Source organism: Bos grunniens, chromosome 13 (genome assembly GCF_055505025.1).
Source record: "Bos grunniens cultivar Pamir isolate PY7600 chromosome 13, Bosgru_T2T1.0, whole genome shotgun sequence".
NCBI lineage: Eukaryota > Metazoa > Chordata > Mammalia > Artiodactyla > Bovidae > Bos > Bos grunniens.
In genome coordinates, this window is record NC_141177.1 from 82,733,711 (window position 1) to 82,752,322 (window position 18,612).

The 18,612-nt window shown below is 37.4% G+C and overlaps 1 protein-coding gene across 2 annotated transcripts in view; it reads right to left on the reverse strand.

The window, feature by feature from the left end:
• Nucleotides 1-18,612, reverse strand: part of PLCB1 (phospholipase C beta 1) — an 863,757-nt gene that overhangs the window by 157,617 nt on the left and 687,528 nt on the right. For both annotated transcript variants that reach the window (XM_086335157.1, XM_086335158.1), the window contains exons 15-20: nt 17,459-17,526; nt 15,022-15,118; nt 12,669-12,753; nt 10,767-10,891; nt 5,366-5,520; nt 1-165 (exon numbers count right to left, since the gene is read on the reverse strand). In XM_086335157.1, the coding sequence (XP_086191283.1) occupies nt 1-165; nt 5,366-5,520; nt 10,767-10,891; nt 12,669-12,753; nt 15,022-15,118; nt 17,459-17,526 (695 nt within the window). The remainder of the gene's footprint in view (nt 166-5,365; nt 5,521-10,766; nt 10,892-12,668; nt 12,754-15,021; nt 15,119-17,458; nt 17,527-18,612) is intronic.

Genomic DNA, 18,612 nt, shown 5'->3' on the forward strand with positions numbered 1-18,612 from the left:
CTTTTTGAATACAATGGGTTCTTCTTCCCAGATGGGATTTACAGCGTTTCCTTGTGATGTTTTGGTCTTAAATGCCTTCCTCCTTGTGTCCACAGGCAAACCAAACATATCCACTTCCACATAAGTCCCGACTTTCTTATCAGAGAGAAACTGACCTGAAATAATCTAGAAAGTTTTTTTAAATTAAAAAAAAAAAAACTCTTAAAAATGAATAACAACTATACAAGAGAAAACTTCAGGGAGGGACAAATGCTAATGATGAATGTTGAGCCATAATCAAAGTAAAACATAAACAACAGTACAAATATTATTTCTTTTCTGGTTAAAGAATTGTTAGAAGAATAATGATAATGCCAGGGTTAGGGGTTAATTAATAAGACAAAGTTGTATAGGGGTGAAATACATGAACAAGCATGAAAAGTTTGATGAGATTATGGCTTTTACATTTGAGAGATACTATCTATTAAAAGTTAAAAGTTGATTTTTAGAGCCAACTGAATATAAGGATTTTTCTAATACTTAATAACTTTATAAGAGAAAAAAATTCTCATTTTAGCATGATTCAGTTCAGTTCAGTTGCTCAGTCGTGTCTGACTCTTTGTGACCCCATGCACTGCAGCATACCAGGCCTCCCTGTCCATCAAGAACTCCAGGAGTTTACTCAAACTCATGTCCATTGAGTCAGTGATGCCATTCAACCATCTCATCCTCTGTTGTCCCCTTCTCCTCCCGCCTTCAATCTTTCCCAGCATCAGGGTCTTTTCAAATGAGTCAGCTCTTTGCATTAGGTGGCCAAAGTTTTGGAGTTTCAGCTTCAACCTCAGTCCTTCAACATCAGTCTAGACCACCTGACCTGCCTCTTGAGAAATATGTATGCAGGTCAGGAAGCAACTGTTAGAACTGGACACGGAACAACAGACTGGTTCCAAATAGGAAAAAAGGAGTACGTCAAGGCTGTATATTGTCACCCTGCTTATTTAACTTATATGCAGAGTACATCATGAGAAACGCTGGGCTGGATGAAGCACAAGCTGGAATCAAGATTGCTGGGAGAAATATCAGTAACCTCAGATATGCAGATGACACCACCCTTATGGCAGAAAGTGAAGAACTAAAGAACCTCTTGATGAAAGTGAAAGAGGAAAGTGAAAAAGTTGTCTTAAAACTCAGCGTTCAGAAAACTAAGATCATGGCATCCAGTCTCATCGCTTTGAGGCAAAAAGATGGGGAAACAGTGGAAACAGTGGCTGACTTTATTTTTTGGGGCTCCAAAATGAAAATGAAAATTAAATGAAATTAAAAGATGCTTATTCCTTGGAAGGAAAGTTATGACCAACCTAGACAGCACATTAAAAAGCAGAGACATTACTTTGCCAACAAAAGTCCGTCTAGTCAAGGCTATGGTTTTTCCAGTGGTCATGTATGGCTTTGAGAGTTGGACTATAAAGAAAGCTGAGTGCTGAAGAATTGATGCTTTTGGACTGTGGTGTTGGAGAAGACTCTTGAGAGTCCCTTGGACTGCAAGAAGATCCAACTAGTCCATCCTAAAAGAAATCAGTCCTGAATATTCATTGGAAGGACTGATGTTGAACCATGATTGTAGATGAAATTAAAAGGTTGCTTAAGAGTACAAATTTAACACATAGCATAGTAGAAAGTCTAGGATTAAAAAAATCTTCTTGTTCATAAAATTCAATTTGACAGACTAGTTATAATACCATGCTCTCCAATTCTCAAAATTGTTACACTTTAATAAAAAGCCACAATAATGATAAAAGTACTAAAAACAAATACCAACTTTAAACTATTAAACTCAGTTTATCATCACTCCTAACTGCACTGGTTAACCATCCACATGATTGTGGTATCCTTTGCCTAGCTATAAAGCTAATGAATATCATGGAATTAAATGAGGTTTTAAAACTACACGCTCATAATTTTCAGAATCTGAGGGGTTCTCAAATGTTATAAAAGTTAATGGAGACAGACACAATGTCCTTCTGCTTTAACAACAGAGAGGGAAATGTGGAAAGCAAGTGTTGGTGGAACGGACTCAGTGATCTGTGTTATCTGATTGACAAAGCTTCACTTTCTGAGCTCCAGTCGGTGACAGGAGACAGAATCACCAAGATGATGGCTGGGCTGGAAACGGACACAATGGCAGCCTGGGGATGGCCATGGTGACTGGGGAGGCCAATGGCAGCTGCATGCTGATGTGGTTAGAGATGCCACACAAGTTAGAAAGTTATGAGGAGGAGGCTGTTTACCCTGGGAATGCATTTACCCTGGGAAAATGCATTTCTCCTGAATATTCTCTGTGCCTGAGTGCATGAGACCTGCAAGGAACAATCTCTTTGTTTCCTTTGAGGTTCTACATGAGAACAACGTAGCAGACATTTTATAGTATGTTTGAAACTTCCAAGTTAAACGAGTCATGCTGGGAATTCAGATGCATCAAAGACGGTGTGTGCTTAAGATTTTTTTAAAATGAGTTTTAAATTTTTTCTTTTCCTTCTTTTAACTTTATCTGCTCAGCATGTGGATCTTAGTTCCCCACCCAGTGATTGAACCTGCACCCCCTGCATTGGCAGTGTGGAATCTTAACCACTGGACCCCCAGGGAAGTGACAATATGCTTAAGATTTTGATTAAAATAGACTTCTTAACTAAATTAATAACACTGAGGCTCAATATTCTCTTAAGTAAAATAGGATCATGGAACACAACCAGAGCTCAGAGGTCCACTCTGGCATTATAAAGTCTATGTCAGGGGATCAAAACAAAGGCAATACTGGGTGGATGTGAGCTGCATTTTGGCTCCAGCCGTCATGGTGAAGGCAGGATTCTGCTGCAGGGTCTCTGAGGCATTATGGCCTGTCCATTCAGAGGACACTGACATCTCCAGAGCAGCGTCTCCACTCTGGACTCGGGCAGCAGTGTACACCTGTCTGGGACTCAACTGTTTTCCCCAGTTTCTCTATGTGTTTATTTATAATCACTTACATTGTCATGGTAGAATTTTCAAGAAAGAATAAACAACAAAGCAAACATATAAAATGAGATGAATTGTCAAACAAGGACAAAAGATTATTTTGATAAAATATCACTATCAGTTTGACCTGACTACAACTACAGTTAACAAGAATTCTAAAATAGCATTTTATCTGTGAGTGATGTTTGAGTTTATCTTAATCAAACTTGACAGGAATTAAACATCCTTTGCTGAAAACAATTTCCGAAACTAAATATAATCTTGAAGCTCTAATTCTGCCAACTCCACTTGGCAGATATATGGGGTGAAATAATTTCAAATGATATCATTGAGAAACACTCCAGTGCAACTTTATTTTTAATCTCTAGTGTAAATGACATAAATTTTAAAGTAAAAAAGGGTTCAACAAGCTTAGAATAGATATAAATTAGTGAAATTGTTATTGTTATTGTTCAGTCACTAAGTCATATCTCTTTGTGACCTCGTGGACTATATAGAGTACTTTTTTAACACAGTTTTTTATATGCTTTTGGTTTAGGGTCAATCGGAAAATTGCATTTATGCTTTATTAAAAAGGTTTCTTAGTGCTGCAATTATCCAGTTAAACAGAAAAGAATAGAACTGCTTTATGATCCAGCAATCCCATTGCTGGGCATACACACTGAGGAAATCAGAAGGGAAAGAGACACGTGTACCCCAATGTTCATCGCAGCACTGTTTATAATAGCCAGGACATGGAAGCAACCTAGATGCCCATCAGCAGATGAATGGATAAGAAAGCTGTGGTATATATACACAATGGAGTATTACTCAGCCATTAAAAAGAATACATTTGAATCAGTTCTAATGAGGTGGATGAAACTGGAGCCTATTATACAGAGTGAAGTAAGCCAGAAAGAGAAACACCAATACAGTATACTAACGCATATATATGGAATTTAGAAAGATGGTAACAATAACCCTGTGTACGAGACAGCAAAAGAGACACTGATGTATAGATCAGTCTTATGGAATCTGTGAGAGAGGGAGAGGGTGGGGAGATTTGGGAGAATGGCATTGAAACATGTATAATATCATGTATGAAACGAGTCGCCAGTCCAGGTTCGATGCACGATACTGGATGCTAGGGGCTGGTGCACTGGGACGACCCATTGGGAAGGTATGGGGAGGGAGGAGGGAGGAGGGTTCAGGATGGGGAACACAGGTATACCTGTGGCAGATTCATTTCGATATCTGGCAAAACTAATACAATATTGTAAAGTTTAAAAATAAAATAAAATTAAAAAAAAAGTAAATGAAACTTAGCTACAACAATCAATGGCTTATAGGGTTCATGTAAAAAGTTTTTTATAAAAATGATTTCCCATTTGTAGTATTAAAAATATTTTCTCACAGCTAAAAAATACCTTGTATCTCCTATAAAATCAATTTCAAAGACTGCAGAAATCATTTGCAATTAATTTTTTGAGGGTCAGATATATGTTTAATGATGTGATTCTTGTATTTAAGCCACCAGGGAAGCCCTTAATACCATTACTCACTATGTGTTATAAATTCCTGAATACTCTGATAGATTTTCAAAAGCCTGCTATGGTAACTGGAGGACTTTTATTCAATATTTAATAATTTATTTAGAGAATACCTTTATTTTCTCTAATTTTGCTCAGTGTGGCTATTTTTCTAAAACTAACGGTGGGAGAGAAGACCAGATTTCTCCAATATGAGTCACTGATTTTTGTGGTTTTGGCTTTCCTGGTGGCTCAGACAGTAAAAAATCCACTTGTAATGCAGGAGATCTGGGTTTGATCCCTGGGTCGGAAATATCCCTTGGAGAAGGGAATCCCCTCTCCATATTCTTGCCTGGAGAAACCCATAGACAGAGGAGCCTGGCAGCCTACAGTCCATGGGTTTGCAAAGAGGTGGACACGACTGAGTGACTAAGCGCATACACACACACACACACACACACACACACACGCACACAGCTTTTGTGGTACATTTCTCTGTAGGATCTTTGCACCTAAAGAAAGGACTAGCCTTTCTTTAGGTGAATCTCAGCAACTTGCTTCACTGATTTTGGATCTAATTTTTAGCCCATTAAAAAGTGGGGCATCTTGTGCATATAGCTTTTGAAAACTTTTAAATAATTTTTAATATGAATATGAAAACTTTTAATGTGAATGAAAACTTTTAATATGAATATAACTTTTAATATTAAAACTTTTAATATGAACTTTCTGAAACTTTTAATATGAATATGAAGGAAGTGAAGACTTTATTGGGAAGTAAATGCTTAATGACTAAATTACTTTACACAAAATAGGTGTTGTTGAAGACTTTTGCTGGGTACAGTCGTGTGATGGGGTGAACATACCTTAACAGATAAAGTGTTGGCCACTATGCCGTCCACGATGCCTTCTGTGAATGGATCAAAGTGCTTGTCAGGTCTCCTCATGAACTCCGGCTTCAGCCTGTAGCCACTCTTCCCATTGTATTCATACATCCCCATGTTTATCTGCATAGCCAGGTCTGTGAATAAAACACACAAACCTTACTGGGACTGTATTTACACCTGGAGCAAGAACATAAGATTGTATTACAATACACTTCTGCTCCCCCTTTAAGAAGAAAGACTTATTATAGAAACTTAGGAAACAGACAAGAAAAAAAAAACCAAGCTGTCATCTCCAAATTCAGAGGTAAACCACTGCCAACAGGTTGGTGTATATTTTGTTTTTCTATTTAAAACATATTCATATATTTGAATATATAAATTATATGCAGTATGTCCATTTCATTAAATATTCATTTGCTTTAATTTTAACAACTGTATAAAATATTTTTGGATAGATATACCTGAATACACGGACTATACCAGGCCCCACTCTGGACATATTTATGCCTCTTCCAAATTTTTATCATTACATATAATGTTTTGATTTTACCACGTTGTTGAGGTGAAATCTTTGAAATCTTTGAAGACATCATTAATGATGCTCTTAGGAGTGAATTCTCTAGGTCAGAAAATATGTTTATTGCAAAAGCCTTTTGATAATTCTTACTAAGATGCCCTTCAGAAAGTTTAAATCTCCAATCCATGTTTTTGAGGATGGACTTCTTCATACTTAACCAACAGTAGATACTATAATTCTTTTTTTAATTTATAGGAAAAATTTTTTCTTTTAATTTTTTTTATTTGTTTGATTACTTACTACCAATATCTAATCACTCCTTGACTTGTTTCTAATGGACAAAGATTCCTGGTCAAAGTTTGCTAAGACTTGATCAATGTATGAAATAAATGTCTACATTATTTGCAATTGCTAGAGCTAAACAAACAAGCTTTAAAGTCATAATGAATTTGAGAAGCTATCAATTTGTTCCAGATTGTCTGAGTTACAACTCATCTCTATTTAGATGGACAAAAAAGAATTTGATAGTAGAATTATTTCAAAGTTTCATGTAACAGGGAAAAGTCAGTGAATTTTTATTTATCATTTTGTAAGTTATTATGACTGTGATACCAAAATTGGATAAACTACCAAAATTATGCTTGAAAAATTAACTTCAAAAGCCTAAAAATTAATTGCCAAGTCATATTTTCTAAAAAAACAATACATAAGCAAGTAGAATTTTTCTCAGGAACAAAACGATACTTACATATTAGGAGATATACTAATAAAATTTATCACATTTCTCACAAAGAGGAAATGAACATATGATCATCCTGATAGATGCCAAAGAGACATTTAATAATATTCAACATAAATTCCTAAAACCAGTGTTGTCATTTAGGCCATGTGTAGATTCCTTTAGTGTGTAAAAGACTGTCTCAAAGTCACAGCTAGCATCTACTCATAGGCATCATGATGTGAAATTCTCATTAGTGTCAAGATGAAGTGTCCACTCTTAATACTATTTGTTAATATTATTTTAGAACAGTCAGTCCAAGGCAAAGAAACACTGAACGGTAATACAAAAGGAGAATTTCCTTTTACATATATTAAACCATATTATTAAACATTATAATAATAACAAGGTTATTGGCTCCAGGAAGGTGAAAAATTTATTAATGGAGAAGACTTATAAATTGAAAAAATGGACCCAAATTAACAATGAAAAAGGCAACCTCTAGTATAAAAGACTGATCTCTTACCAAGATTATACATGAAAATTTAATCTGTGTAGATGAAAGGGTTAAATTACATGTGAAAAAGAAACTACGAAAGAAATAGGAGTAAGCATGGATTGATTTTCAGATGTGGAGCTTGTGATTGTTAGAGTAAACTAAGATTCCATAAAACCAAACATTAATCAATCCCATCTCATTTGTCCCATAAAATAAGACAACATAACTTTTATATTAAAAGTACTGCTATAAATGAACAGAAAAATTGATAGCAGTCCTGAATAAAAGCAGAAATGCAAAAATAAAAACCATATCATTCCATCATAGGGGATTGCAGTGCAGAAGTAGAAAGTCAAGAGATACCTGGAGTAAGAGCCAAGTTTGGCTTTGGAGTACAAAAGGAAAAGGGCAAAGGCTAAAAGAGTTTTGCCAAGAGAATACACTGGTCATAGCAAACACCCTCTTCCAACAACACAAGAGGATTCTACACATGGACATCACCAGATGGTCAATACAGAAATCAGATTGATGGTATACTTTGCAGCCAAAGATGGAGAAGCTCTAGACAGTCAGCAAAAACAAGACCTGGAACTGACTGTGGCTCAGATCATCAGTTCCTTATTGCAAAATTCAGACTTAAATTGAAAAGTGTAGGGAAAACCATGAGGCCATTGGGTATGACCTAAATCAAATGCCTTATGGTTATACAGTGGAGGGGATGAATAGATCCAAGGGATTAGATCTGGTAGACAGAGTGCTTGAAGAACTAAGGACAGTAGTTCATAACCCTATTCAGGAGGCAGTGACTAAAACCATCCCAAAGAAAAAGAAATGCAAGAAGGCAAAGTGGTTTTCAGCAGGCTTTATAAACAGCTGAAAAAGAACTGAAGCAAAAGATAAAGGAGAAAGGGAAAGATATACCCAACGAAAGGAGAGTTCCAGACAATGTCAAGGAGAGATAAGAAGGCCTTCTTAAATGAAGTATGCAAAGAAACAGAGGAAAACAATAGAATAAGGAAGACTAGAGATCTCTTCAAGAAAACTGGAAATATCAAGGGAATATTTCATGCAAGGATGGGCACAATAAAGGACAGAAACGGTAAGGACCTAAGAGAAGCAGAAGTGATTAAGAAGAGGTGTCAAGAATACACAGAAGAACTATAGAAAATTAACTTCAAAAGCCTAAAAATTAATTGCCTAAAGGAAATCAGGTCTTAATGACCTGGAAAACCACGATGGTGTGATCACTCACCTAGAGCCAGACATACAAGAGTGTGAAGTCAAGTGGGCCTTAGGAAGCACTACTATGAACAAAGCTAGTGGTGGTAATGGCATCCCAGGTAAGCTGTTTCAAATCCTAAAAGAGGATGCTATTAAAGTGCTGCACTCAATATGTCAACAAATATGGAAAACTAAGCAGTGGCCAGAGGACTAGAAAAGGTTAGTTTTCATTCCAATCCCAAAGAAGGGCAATGCCAAAGAATGTTCAACTACTGTACTACTATGCTCATTTCACATGCTAGTCTGTTTATGCTCAAAATCCTTCAAGCTAGGCTTCGGCAGTATGTGAACTGAGAACTTTCAGATGTACCAGCTGGGTTTAGAAAAGGCAGAGAAATCAGAGATCAAAGTGTCAACATTCAATAGATCATAGAGAAAACAAGAGAATTCCAGAAAAACACCTACTTCTGCTTCAATGACTATGCTGAAGCCTTAGACTGTGTGGATCATGGCAAACTGGAAAATTCTTAAAAAGATGGCAATACCAGACTATCTTATCTCTTGAGAAACCTGTATGTAGGTCAAGAAGCAACAGTTAGAATCTGTCATGGAAACTCATTGGTTCAAATTTGGGAAAGAAGTACGACAAAGCTGTATATTGTCATCCTGCTTATTTAAAGTATATGCAGAGTACATCATGTGGAATGTCAGGCTGGATGAATCACAAGCTGGAGTCAGAATTGCTGGGAGAAATATCAACAGCCTCAGATATGCAAACGATACCACTTTACTGCCAAAAAGGGAAGAGGACCTAAAGAGCTTCTTGATGAAAGTGAAAGAGAAGATTGAAAAGGCTGGCTTGAAGCTAAGCATTCAAAAACTAAGATCATGGCATCTAGTCCCATCACTTCACGGCAAATAGAAGGGGACAAAGTGGAAGCAGTGACATATTTGCTTTTCTTGGGCTCCAAAATCACTATAGATGGTGACTGCAGCCATGAAATGAAAAGATGCTTGCTCCTTTGAAGGAAAACTATGACATACCTAGACAGCATTATTAAAAAGCAGAGACAGTACTTTGCAGACAAATGTCCTATAGTCCAAGCTATGGTTTTTCCAGTAGTCATGTATGGATGTGAGAGTTGGACCGTAAAGAAGGCTGAGGGCCAAAGAACTGAGAGTCCTTTGGACTGCAAGGACACCAAACCAGTCAGTCCTAAAGGAAATCAGTCCTGAATATTCATTGGAAGGACTGATGCTGAAGCTGAAGCTCTAATACTTTGACCCCCTGATGGAGGAGCTGACTCAATGCAAAAGACCCTGACGCTGGGGAAGACTGAAGGCAAAAGGAGAAGGGGAGCAGAGGAGGAGATGGTTAGGCAGCATCACTGACTACGATGAATTTGAATTTGAGCAAACTCCAGGAGATTGTGTAGGACAAACATGAATTTGAGCAAACTCCAGGAGATAACGGAGGACAGTGGACAGTGAGGAGAGTGGAGGACAGCCTGGGGTACTGCAGTTCATGGGGTTGCAGAGGGTTGCAGGCTTAGTGACTTAACAACAACAAAAATAAGAGCACAAACTTACAATGTTCAACACTCAAAGAAATGAAATGAAAAAGAACAAGGAGATATTTGTCTGAATTATTACTATTATTTAATAATACTTAACCAAGAACACAAATGTGAGGGAAAAACATACCATATACTGCTGATTGAGAAGAAATCTCGTGCCACATTTTTGATGTACAATTTGGCATTGTACAAAGGCTCTTAAAACTTTCACTTAATTCTATTTTAGGAACTTTTCCAAAAGAACATTAGGAGATAAACTTGATAATTTATATTTCAGCCTGTTCTCAGGGCATTATTTATAGCAGAAAAAAAAGTCCTAAAGTTCAGTGATAGGAAATCTGCTTTTGTTAATTCTGAGATGTACTTAATATATAGCTACTAAAATTCATGTTTCCATATAATAAATATATATGAAGATATATATTTTAACAAGGTATTAAGTGAAAAAGCATATATATGCATAGCCAAAAACTTACAGATCACAAAGCCAGAAGTTAACAATGTTGAGAGAATCTCTGAGTGGAAACATTCCTGGAAGTTTTATTATTTTCTTTATACTTATTTTGAATTTGTAATATTTTTTAGAATAAATGTGTATTACTTTTAAAAGTGTAAAAATTTGTTTGAAAATAAGTAAAACAAATCTAAATAAAGACATCTATAAACTATCAGAGATAATTCCTCAATATTCAAAATTTGCCTTTTTTGTAATGATATTTTCCTTATGAAAATGTGTTTTGTTTGTTTTTTCAATCCAGTGTGGCAGTCTTTCTCCTCCTTGGGATGATTTTCAGGCACTTGGAAATGTGGCTTTTATAGGATGGAAATGAATACTAACTGTGACTTACCCACTGTTTGGAAATTAAGAGCAACCATTTGGCAGCCTGCATTCCAGAAGAGCTGAGGCATATAGTTAGATGAATCCACGCGTGTTCCCTTTGGATATATCCTGCTAAGCTGCATTTTGTTATATCTGGGCCATCATGTTAAGTAGTGAATACAATTACAAAAAGAATTAGCCAATAATACTAACTGAGAAGCTGCTTCCCATCTTTCTCTGAGGGGGAAATGAATTAAAGATGGATGATCTCATTGAACTAGTGAGTGAAATACGTAAAAAGCTTTCTGAACAAACAGAATAAATGTGCTTTTATAATACAAATGGAGTGTCATCTTTGCAGAGCCTTGTGGGTAAAAACTAATGAAGCAGCAAAAATGGTTGAGTCAATGCAATTTTTTGGAGATTATTAAGGACTGGCTTAGTGATTAAGGACATAAAAGGAAATCCAAATGTAGCAAATCATAGGACAGGATGATATTGTGCTTGGCAGAAGCAGATAACATGAACTGTACAGCTATTTTTGAAATGCTCTCTGCTCATTTTCTTAATCTTCTCAGGAAATGCTCTTTGCCAAAACTATGGTACTCTTTATGACTGATAACAAGGTTAATATAGCACAGAAGACTTTGACTCATATTTTGATTCCTACCATCATCAGTTTTCTATCCTGAGAACCTTTTAGTTATTGAATGATGCTATATCTTTAAAACACAATTAACTATTGCTATTACCAAGCTTTAAAGACTGCTCCTGCCAATGCAGGAAATGCAAGAAACACAGGCTAGGTCCCTGGGTTGGGGAGATCAACCTGGAAATGCAACCTGCTCCAGTATTCTTGCCTGGAAAATCCCATGGACAGAGGAGTCTGACAGGCTACAGTCCATGGGGTTGCAAAGAGTCAGACACGACTGAGCAACTGAGCGCACACACACACACACATTACCAAGTTTGGCAGAGGTCAGCTCAGGTTCTGGGCTTGACAGGGGACTTAGGCCAAAGAGGGTTTGAAATTTAATTCTGAAACTTGTTAGCTGTATGATCCAGGACAAGTTATTTCCCTTTTCTGTGCCTCAGTTTCTTCATCTATAAAATATATATGATACCTATATCATAGGGCTGTTGTGAGGATTACATTAAGACATAACAAAAGTCTACCATGTAGTTAGTACTTATTGATTACTAATGATTATGTCTATCATCACTTTGTTTATGGAGTTTACATCTGTTTCCTCTCCTATTGTTAATGAACTTTAAAGATGATATTTTTTCTTTTATATAACTAGGACATTTAATATTAATTTTATGAAAAAAATTCTAATGTTTATGACATTTTATTTTAATTCAGGAATGAAATTAAAAAACTGTCATCAGGAGTCTCAACAAAGCCATTATTAGTAATATATATTTATTATATATATTATATATTATTAGTAATATATATTTATATTCTCATCATCCCAACTATTTTCCAAATGGATGTCTATTACACGTAAGCATGTGAGACACCAGAAAGGTATCTCTATTATCTATATAATATTCTTTACGCACATCATATTTTACATATGTATAAAGTACACACACACATTTTACATATGTGATCCCTAACCCAAACAGCAAGCCACAAAGCTGGTATCATCATTTCTGTTTATAGGTGAGAAAACTTGGAATTGCCAAGGGATATAGAGCTTGATGGTGTGAAGGTAACCTGAAATTGTCCTTTACTCCAAGGCCAGTTCTCTTCCACGGGCCAGACTATCCTTCTCACCACTGCATATGAAACCTGAAAGTATTTATCACTCCCAAGTGACAGACTTTAGCCATTTCATGAAGCTTTCCCTTATAAAAGACAAAAATTAAACCAATAGCACAAGACTTCATTTATGTCAATTCAGCACATGTCCAAGGATACTCTACAAATTCCACCGGAGACTTTGTAAGTTGCTCAAGACCTTTGGTTTCCACAAAGGAAGACATCTCGAAGCTTCTATTTCTTTCTGTGTTAACGACAGCAAAACAAGTGAGAAATAAAATTCAGTGTTATAAATAATAGCATATAAGAAGTAGGCAAATGTCCCATGAAACTGAGGGCAAAGACCCTCAAATAACTTTTATATTTAATTTTAATTTTCAGTCTTAGTTGTATCTTCTAATATTTGCTACCTGGTTAGGTGTTGTGCAAGTGAGGGACACGGTGGCCTCAGTGTTAGAAGATGAATTTTAGACATGGAGAGTGTGGCCAGGCAAGCTGATCTGTCAAAAGAGGACCTTTTGTTCTAAATCCATTTGGATTGGTTTCTTGAAGCCATCACTGAGAATTAACAATACAGACCACGACCACATGTACATTCCTGCCAGATGTCAGCACTTGACTATACCCACATTGTCATCACCGCAAGCTTGTAGGTACCCTTTTGGTTGAAAGAACTAATGTGACCTTAGAATTTTGTTATTTTAAAGCAGAAGGATCCTTGAACATTTTCCAGTTGGATGGCCTCATTTTCAGATTACATGTCAGGGGCCACAGAGGTGAATATCCTAGAAGGTCTCAATATTCTTGGACACGGAGCAACATCTTGAAAGCGAAAGTCAAGCTTCCAATTAGAGTGAGAGAAAGCAAAAGAAGTTATCTTAGTTTAGAAAGACAAAGAGCCAAACAGCTTCTCTGACCTCTTTCCAACTAGAAATCACACTGCTACATATAAAGACATGTGACTTGGAGCTCAGTGATTTAAACCAAGTTACCGTCAGGCATTGTTCCCTCTTTGATGCCCATTTTCCAGAGTTAAAGCCTCATTTTTCTTCCCAGTCATTCCCACATTCCTCCTTTATCCACCTCTTCACCTTTCCCGATTTAGTCAGCTCTAAAGGAAACGCTTGCTTCTCTTGGCCCATCAAAATTCTACTTTCATATGACTATTTTAAGCACAGCTGTTAATTAAAATTAAGTTGCTTTAATAGGTTCTTTGTAAACTATGTGCAGTGTTCTTTTGGAAAAAGTGAGAAAATGGTGTAAGATACAAGGAGAAAGTACTTGTTTGTAAATCTTTGGCTGGTGCTGTTGTTATCAGGTTCTTAAGGCCTAAATGTACCAGCTCCTTCCCAGTTTGGCTACTTGTCTGGGAGCTTTTGAATCATGAATTAAGCAAACATTTAGCAGCCAAAGACAGTCATAGTAATATAAAAATAACCACTTTATAGGATGTTTCACAGCTTGTGGTAAGAAGACTAGTAATTGTAACATCAAACAAACTGTTGAAATTTTTATGTCTAAACCTTATTGAAAGTTAGGCTTCCCTGGTGAGTCAGACAGTAAAGAATCTGCCTGCAATGCAAGAGACCCCAGTTTGATCCCTGGGGAAGGGAATGGTTACCAATTCACTATTCTTGCATGGATAACTCAATGAGCAGAGGAGCCCGGTGGACTATAGTCCATGGGGTTGCAAAAAGAGTCAGACACGACTGAACACTTTGATAAAATGGCTCCTTTCTCTTGCATCCAGTATGGATGGGTTGTCGGATGAAGTAAAACATCAAGTGATGTGAAGTTAATTATATATTCCCCTAAGTATATAAAACATAGGCTGAACAAATGAAATGTGGGTCAACCGATTTGGTTCCATTTCTATTTATCAGGATCGATCAAGTCTCTGCTTCCTTTTAAAGGATGGCTAAATAGTTTATTTCAACACTGTCATTTATATAATTGCCCTGTGTGGTCATGAATGAAAAACAATGTAAAATCCTCAATTAACTGTACTCTGGTCAGGTATCTTTTAGATAATCATATATAGCCTATAGGTCTATTTAGAATTTTGGGAAAATATCATGGAATATGTTCTCATATGGTTATATAGATGTATACAATACATATAAATATATACTTATGTATATCTGGGGTTTCCCAGGTGGCCCTAGTGGTAAAGAACCTGTCTGCCAATGCAGGAGACTTAAGAGACTCTGGTTTGATCCTTGGGTTGGAAAGATCACCTGGAGAAGGGCATGGCAACCCATTTCAGTATTCTTGCCTGGAGAATCTCATGGACAAAGGAGCCTGGTGGGGTCTCAAAAAGCTGGACACGATGAACCTACTTACCATGTATGTTTATTTAGATATATAAAAATCAAACAGTAAAGACATGCATATTTTAAAAACTTCATAGAATAGTTCTAATAAGGGTAATATTTCTTTGGTCTAATTATCTTGCGGGTATAATATACTCATTATATACTACACCAGGGGTTTTTCTCCAGGGCAAACTTACTTTTTGAAATTTCAAATGACTCGAACTTGACTGGCTGGATATAGTTCACCAGATTAGACATCTCTTCTGTGGCCATGGCCTCGCTCCCTGCGGTCCCCTGGAAGCAGGAGTAAAAGCAGTGTTCCCAGAGTCAGCATTATGTTACTGAGGGTTGCTTTCCCAGGGCAATGATCAAATGACCCATGAGGGCAGAAAAGGATCACTCCTTTTCTGAAAACAGTTATTGCCAACAGAAAATGGATCCGAGGAGAAAGGAAAAGCAGCACCTCGCGTTACACAGTGAGGGGTGGGCCAGGGCGGCTCCCCGAGCACCCAGTTCCAGCAGCGTCAGGACCACCCGAAAGCTTGCAGGAGAGCAGCCTCCCAACCCTCCTGAACCAGGATCTGTAATGTACTAAGGTGACCCAAACGCACAGCAAAGTCGAAGAAGCCTCGAGCTGTGTCCCGTCTGTCAAAGCAGGGAGTCTGCAGGTGATGTCTGAAGTTAATATATCGAGAATTCATTGTACAAGACATGCCGAGGGGTCACTGTGCCCGTGCCCTGCAACTACTGAAGCCCGCTCACTCTGGAGCTCCTGGATTGCAACTAGAAAGTCTGTGCGCTGCCAGGAAACAGTCCCTCTGACACAACCAAGATCCTGCAGGCCACAACTAAGAGCTGACACAGCCAGATAAATCAATAGTTTAAAAAGAAGTCATCATACAATACGAAAATGAGCATGTAGGTGATCACTGGATGAATGGAAAATTGTTATTGAAAAGGGTCGCCAGTGAAAGTGGGTTGGGGTGGACAAACAAATATTGCTTTTCTTTAGAACCTTTCCGATCGGCCTCCCTTCCTAGCTCCTGGGCGCCGATTAAGCAAGCAGCACAATGCATCTTTCCCGCTGGCTCAGTGGTAAAGAATCCGGCTGCAGTGTGGGAGAAGACAGGTTCGATCCCTGGGTTGGGAAGATCCCTTGGAGAAGGAAATGGCAACCCATTCCAGTATTCTTGCCTGGGAAATCCCATGGACAGAAGAGCCTGGTGGGGCCACAAAGAGTCAGACACGACTTAGCGACTATACAACAATACATAGAAGGTCAGGAGCTCAGGTTCTAGAGCCAGTCTGAGGCAAGTTACTTAACTGTTCTGTGCCTCAGTTTGGTCACCTATAAAATCAGGAAAAAATCAGTCTCAATAACAAATAGAATTCTTGTGATTATTAAGTGTGTTAACTTATGTGAAAGAGCTCAGAACAGTGCCTGGCATATTAAAGCCTCATGTTACTTTAGCTAATATTAGCTATTCTATAAATACCACTTTGATGAAGTTTTTAATAAAGAAGAAAACCTACACTGCAGTAACTGATATGGGCAGACCTCTGTAGGCTGATTTAACATTTTCTCCCACTTTTAGAAGGCAGAGTACAAGGGAGACAAGGTTTCTTCTGAAAACTTCTGTAGCAAGATTAGTATTAAATGCTAAATAGGAAACAGCCATTGTAAATGGTTATCCAAATAGTTTTAAAATGATCAAAAGTTACTGATAAAAAGTTCACACAATTGAAATAATTCTCAAGAAAAGCTACTTTGCAATAGTTTTTCTTCTGGGTATTAAGTTGAAATTTAGTGGGGAAAAAATAATTAAGAATTTAGACTACATTCAAGGAAATAATTATAAGAGGAAGAACACTATGTCAGAACAGCTTATTATTTGTTATTTATCTTTATTAATTAAATTGTAAAGATATAATTACTGAGACATACTTTTCAATATATTTGAAAGCAGATTCAGTATAAATGTTTTGAACAGGACTCCTGCTAAAAGTTTTAAAATGTCAATTGACCTATCCTTGATTTGCTTCTAGAGTCTGTGCAATTAATACTTCTGAGTTATTTGGGGAATCTTGAACTTCTAAATATTAAACATACGTAAATATTCAGTAGAAATCTCTAGTGGTTCCAAAATTATAAGAATGGGGAATTCCATGAAGGTCCAGTGATTAGACCCCAGGCTTCTACTGTTGGGGCTTGGATTCAATCCTTGGTCAGGAAACTAAGATCCTACAAGCCAGGCAGCCAAACAAAGGTCAAAATCACCACGAGGAAATTAATGTCAAGTTTACAAACATTTTTCCAAACCTCATGTCTTCTCTGGACTTTGGACCATGACATCCATTTAACTGCCTCGAAAACTGAAGTGGGAAGATGGAGATCACAAATTTTGAACTCACCCTCAAGATACTACATTTGATGAAAGACAGCCTCAGCAAAACTGTTCCTTAGAACTTTGCTTAACACAATACTTGGTTTAGTGATCAATTTTGCATTTTCAGTTTTAAACTATTTTTACCACTAGATGGCAGAATGTGACCAGAACTACATTCAGAGTGAGCGGACTGGAATGGCAAGTTGGTGAAAACTCTCTGACCAGAAGTCAAGCCCTAGAAACCTACCTCATCCATTGAAGACTTTTTACAGTCATCATCATCGTCATCATCGTCACTCTCTGTATCAGCTTCTCCTGTCAAATTTTAATAACAGACCATGAAGTAAACAAGCAATTACAGGTTTGAAGCACATGTGACATGTATATTTACCAAACATTTCCTTGAAAGTTGGCCTTTCACTAAAATTATCCTTTTGGATATTTAAATTTTATTAATTATAAAGCGTTATACTGGGTTTGAATTGTTTTTCTATATTTGATGTGTGAAATTTCCAAACTCTATAAAAGATGCTTGTCTTAGCATTTTTATCTATGTTTTGCAAAGCATAGGGCATCTTTTACAGTTAGCTCTCTCTGGTACACATATCCTATCTTGATGTATACATCCTCTTTCAGGGTCTCTATGACCTAAAACAGATAAACAATCACTTTTCCATCTTTCCCTTTTCTTCTCAGCCCTAACTCTTCATGCGATTCTTGGCCAGTGCTCAGTGACCTTGGCCAGAGAGGACTTCATGAAAGTGGAAGTAGAGGACAAGAGCTGGGACAGGAACAGGGGCTATAGCAGCAACCTGATTCTCCAGAACTGTAAGGTACTGACTGTATCCTGTGATTTGCCCGCAGGCTTATCTGATGGAGGCATTGTTGTCTAAGGGCTTCCCAGGTGGCACTAGTGGTAAAGAACCTGCCTGCCAATGCAGGAGACAGGAGATGCAGATTTGATCCCTTGGTTGGGAAGATCCCTGGAGGAGGGCATGGCAACCGACTCCAGTATTCTTGCCTGGAGGATCCCGCAGCCAAAGGAACCTGGCAGGCTACAGTCCATGGGGTCGCAAAGAGCTGGACACGACAGAAGCAACTTAGCAGGCACACAGGCATGAACTGTTGTCTAAACAATGCATGTATCTTTACAAATGGCATATTCTATTTAAAAGGGCAGAATAAAATGGATGAATCTTAAGTAATTATGCATGGGAATCTCCCTCAGTCAGATCTCATGCAGTTTCATATTTAGCCAATATGCTGGCTTTTCAGTAGATTGTTTTTCTCTCTAAAGTTGAGGTGGATGTTTACATCCTTAATCATCATTACATACTTAAAGAGTCACATTGGCATGCAGCATTATGTTCTTCACAGCTCTGGGATTCAGTTAGACCCAGT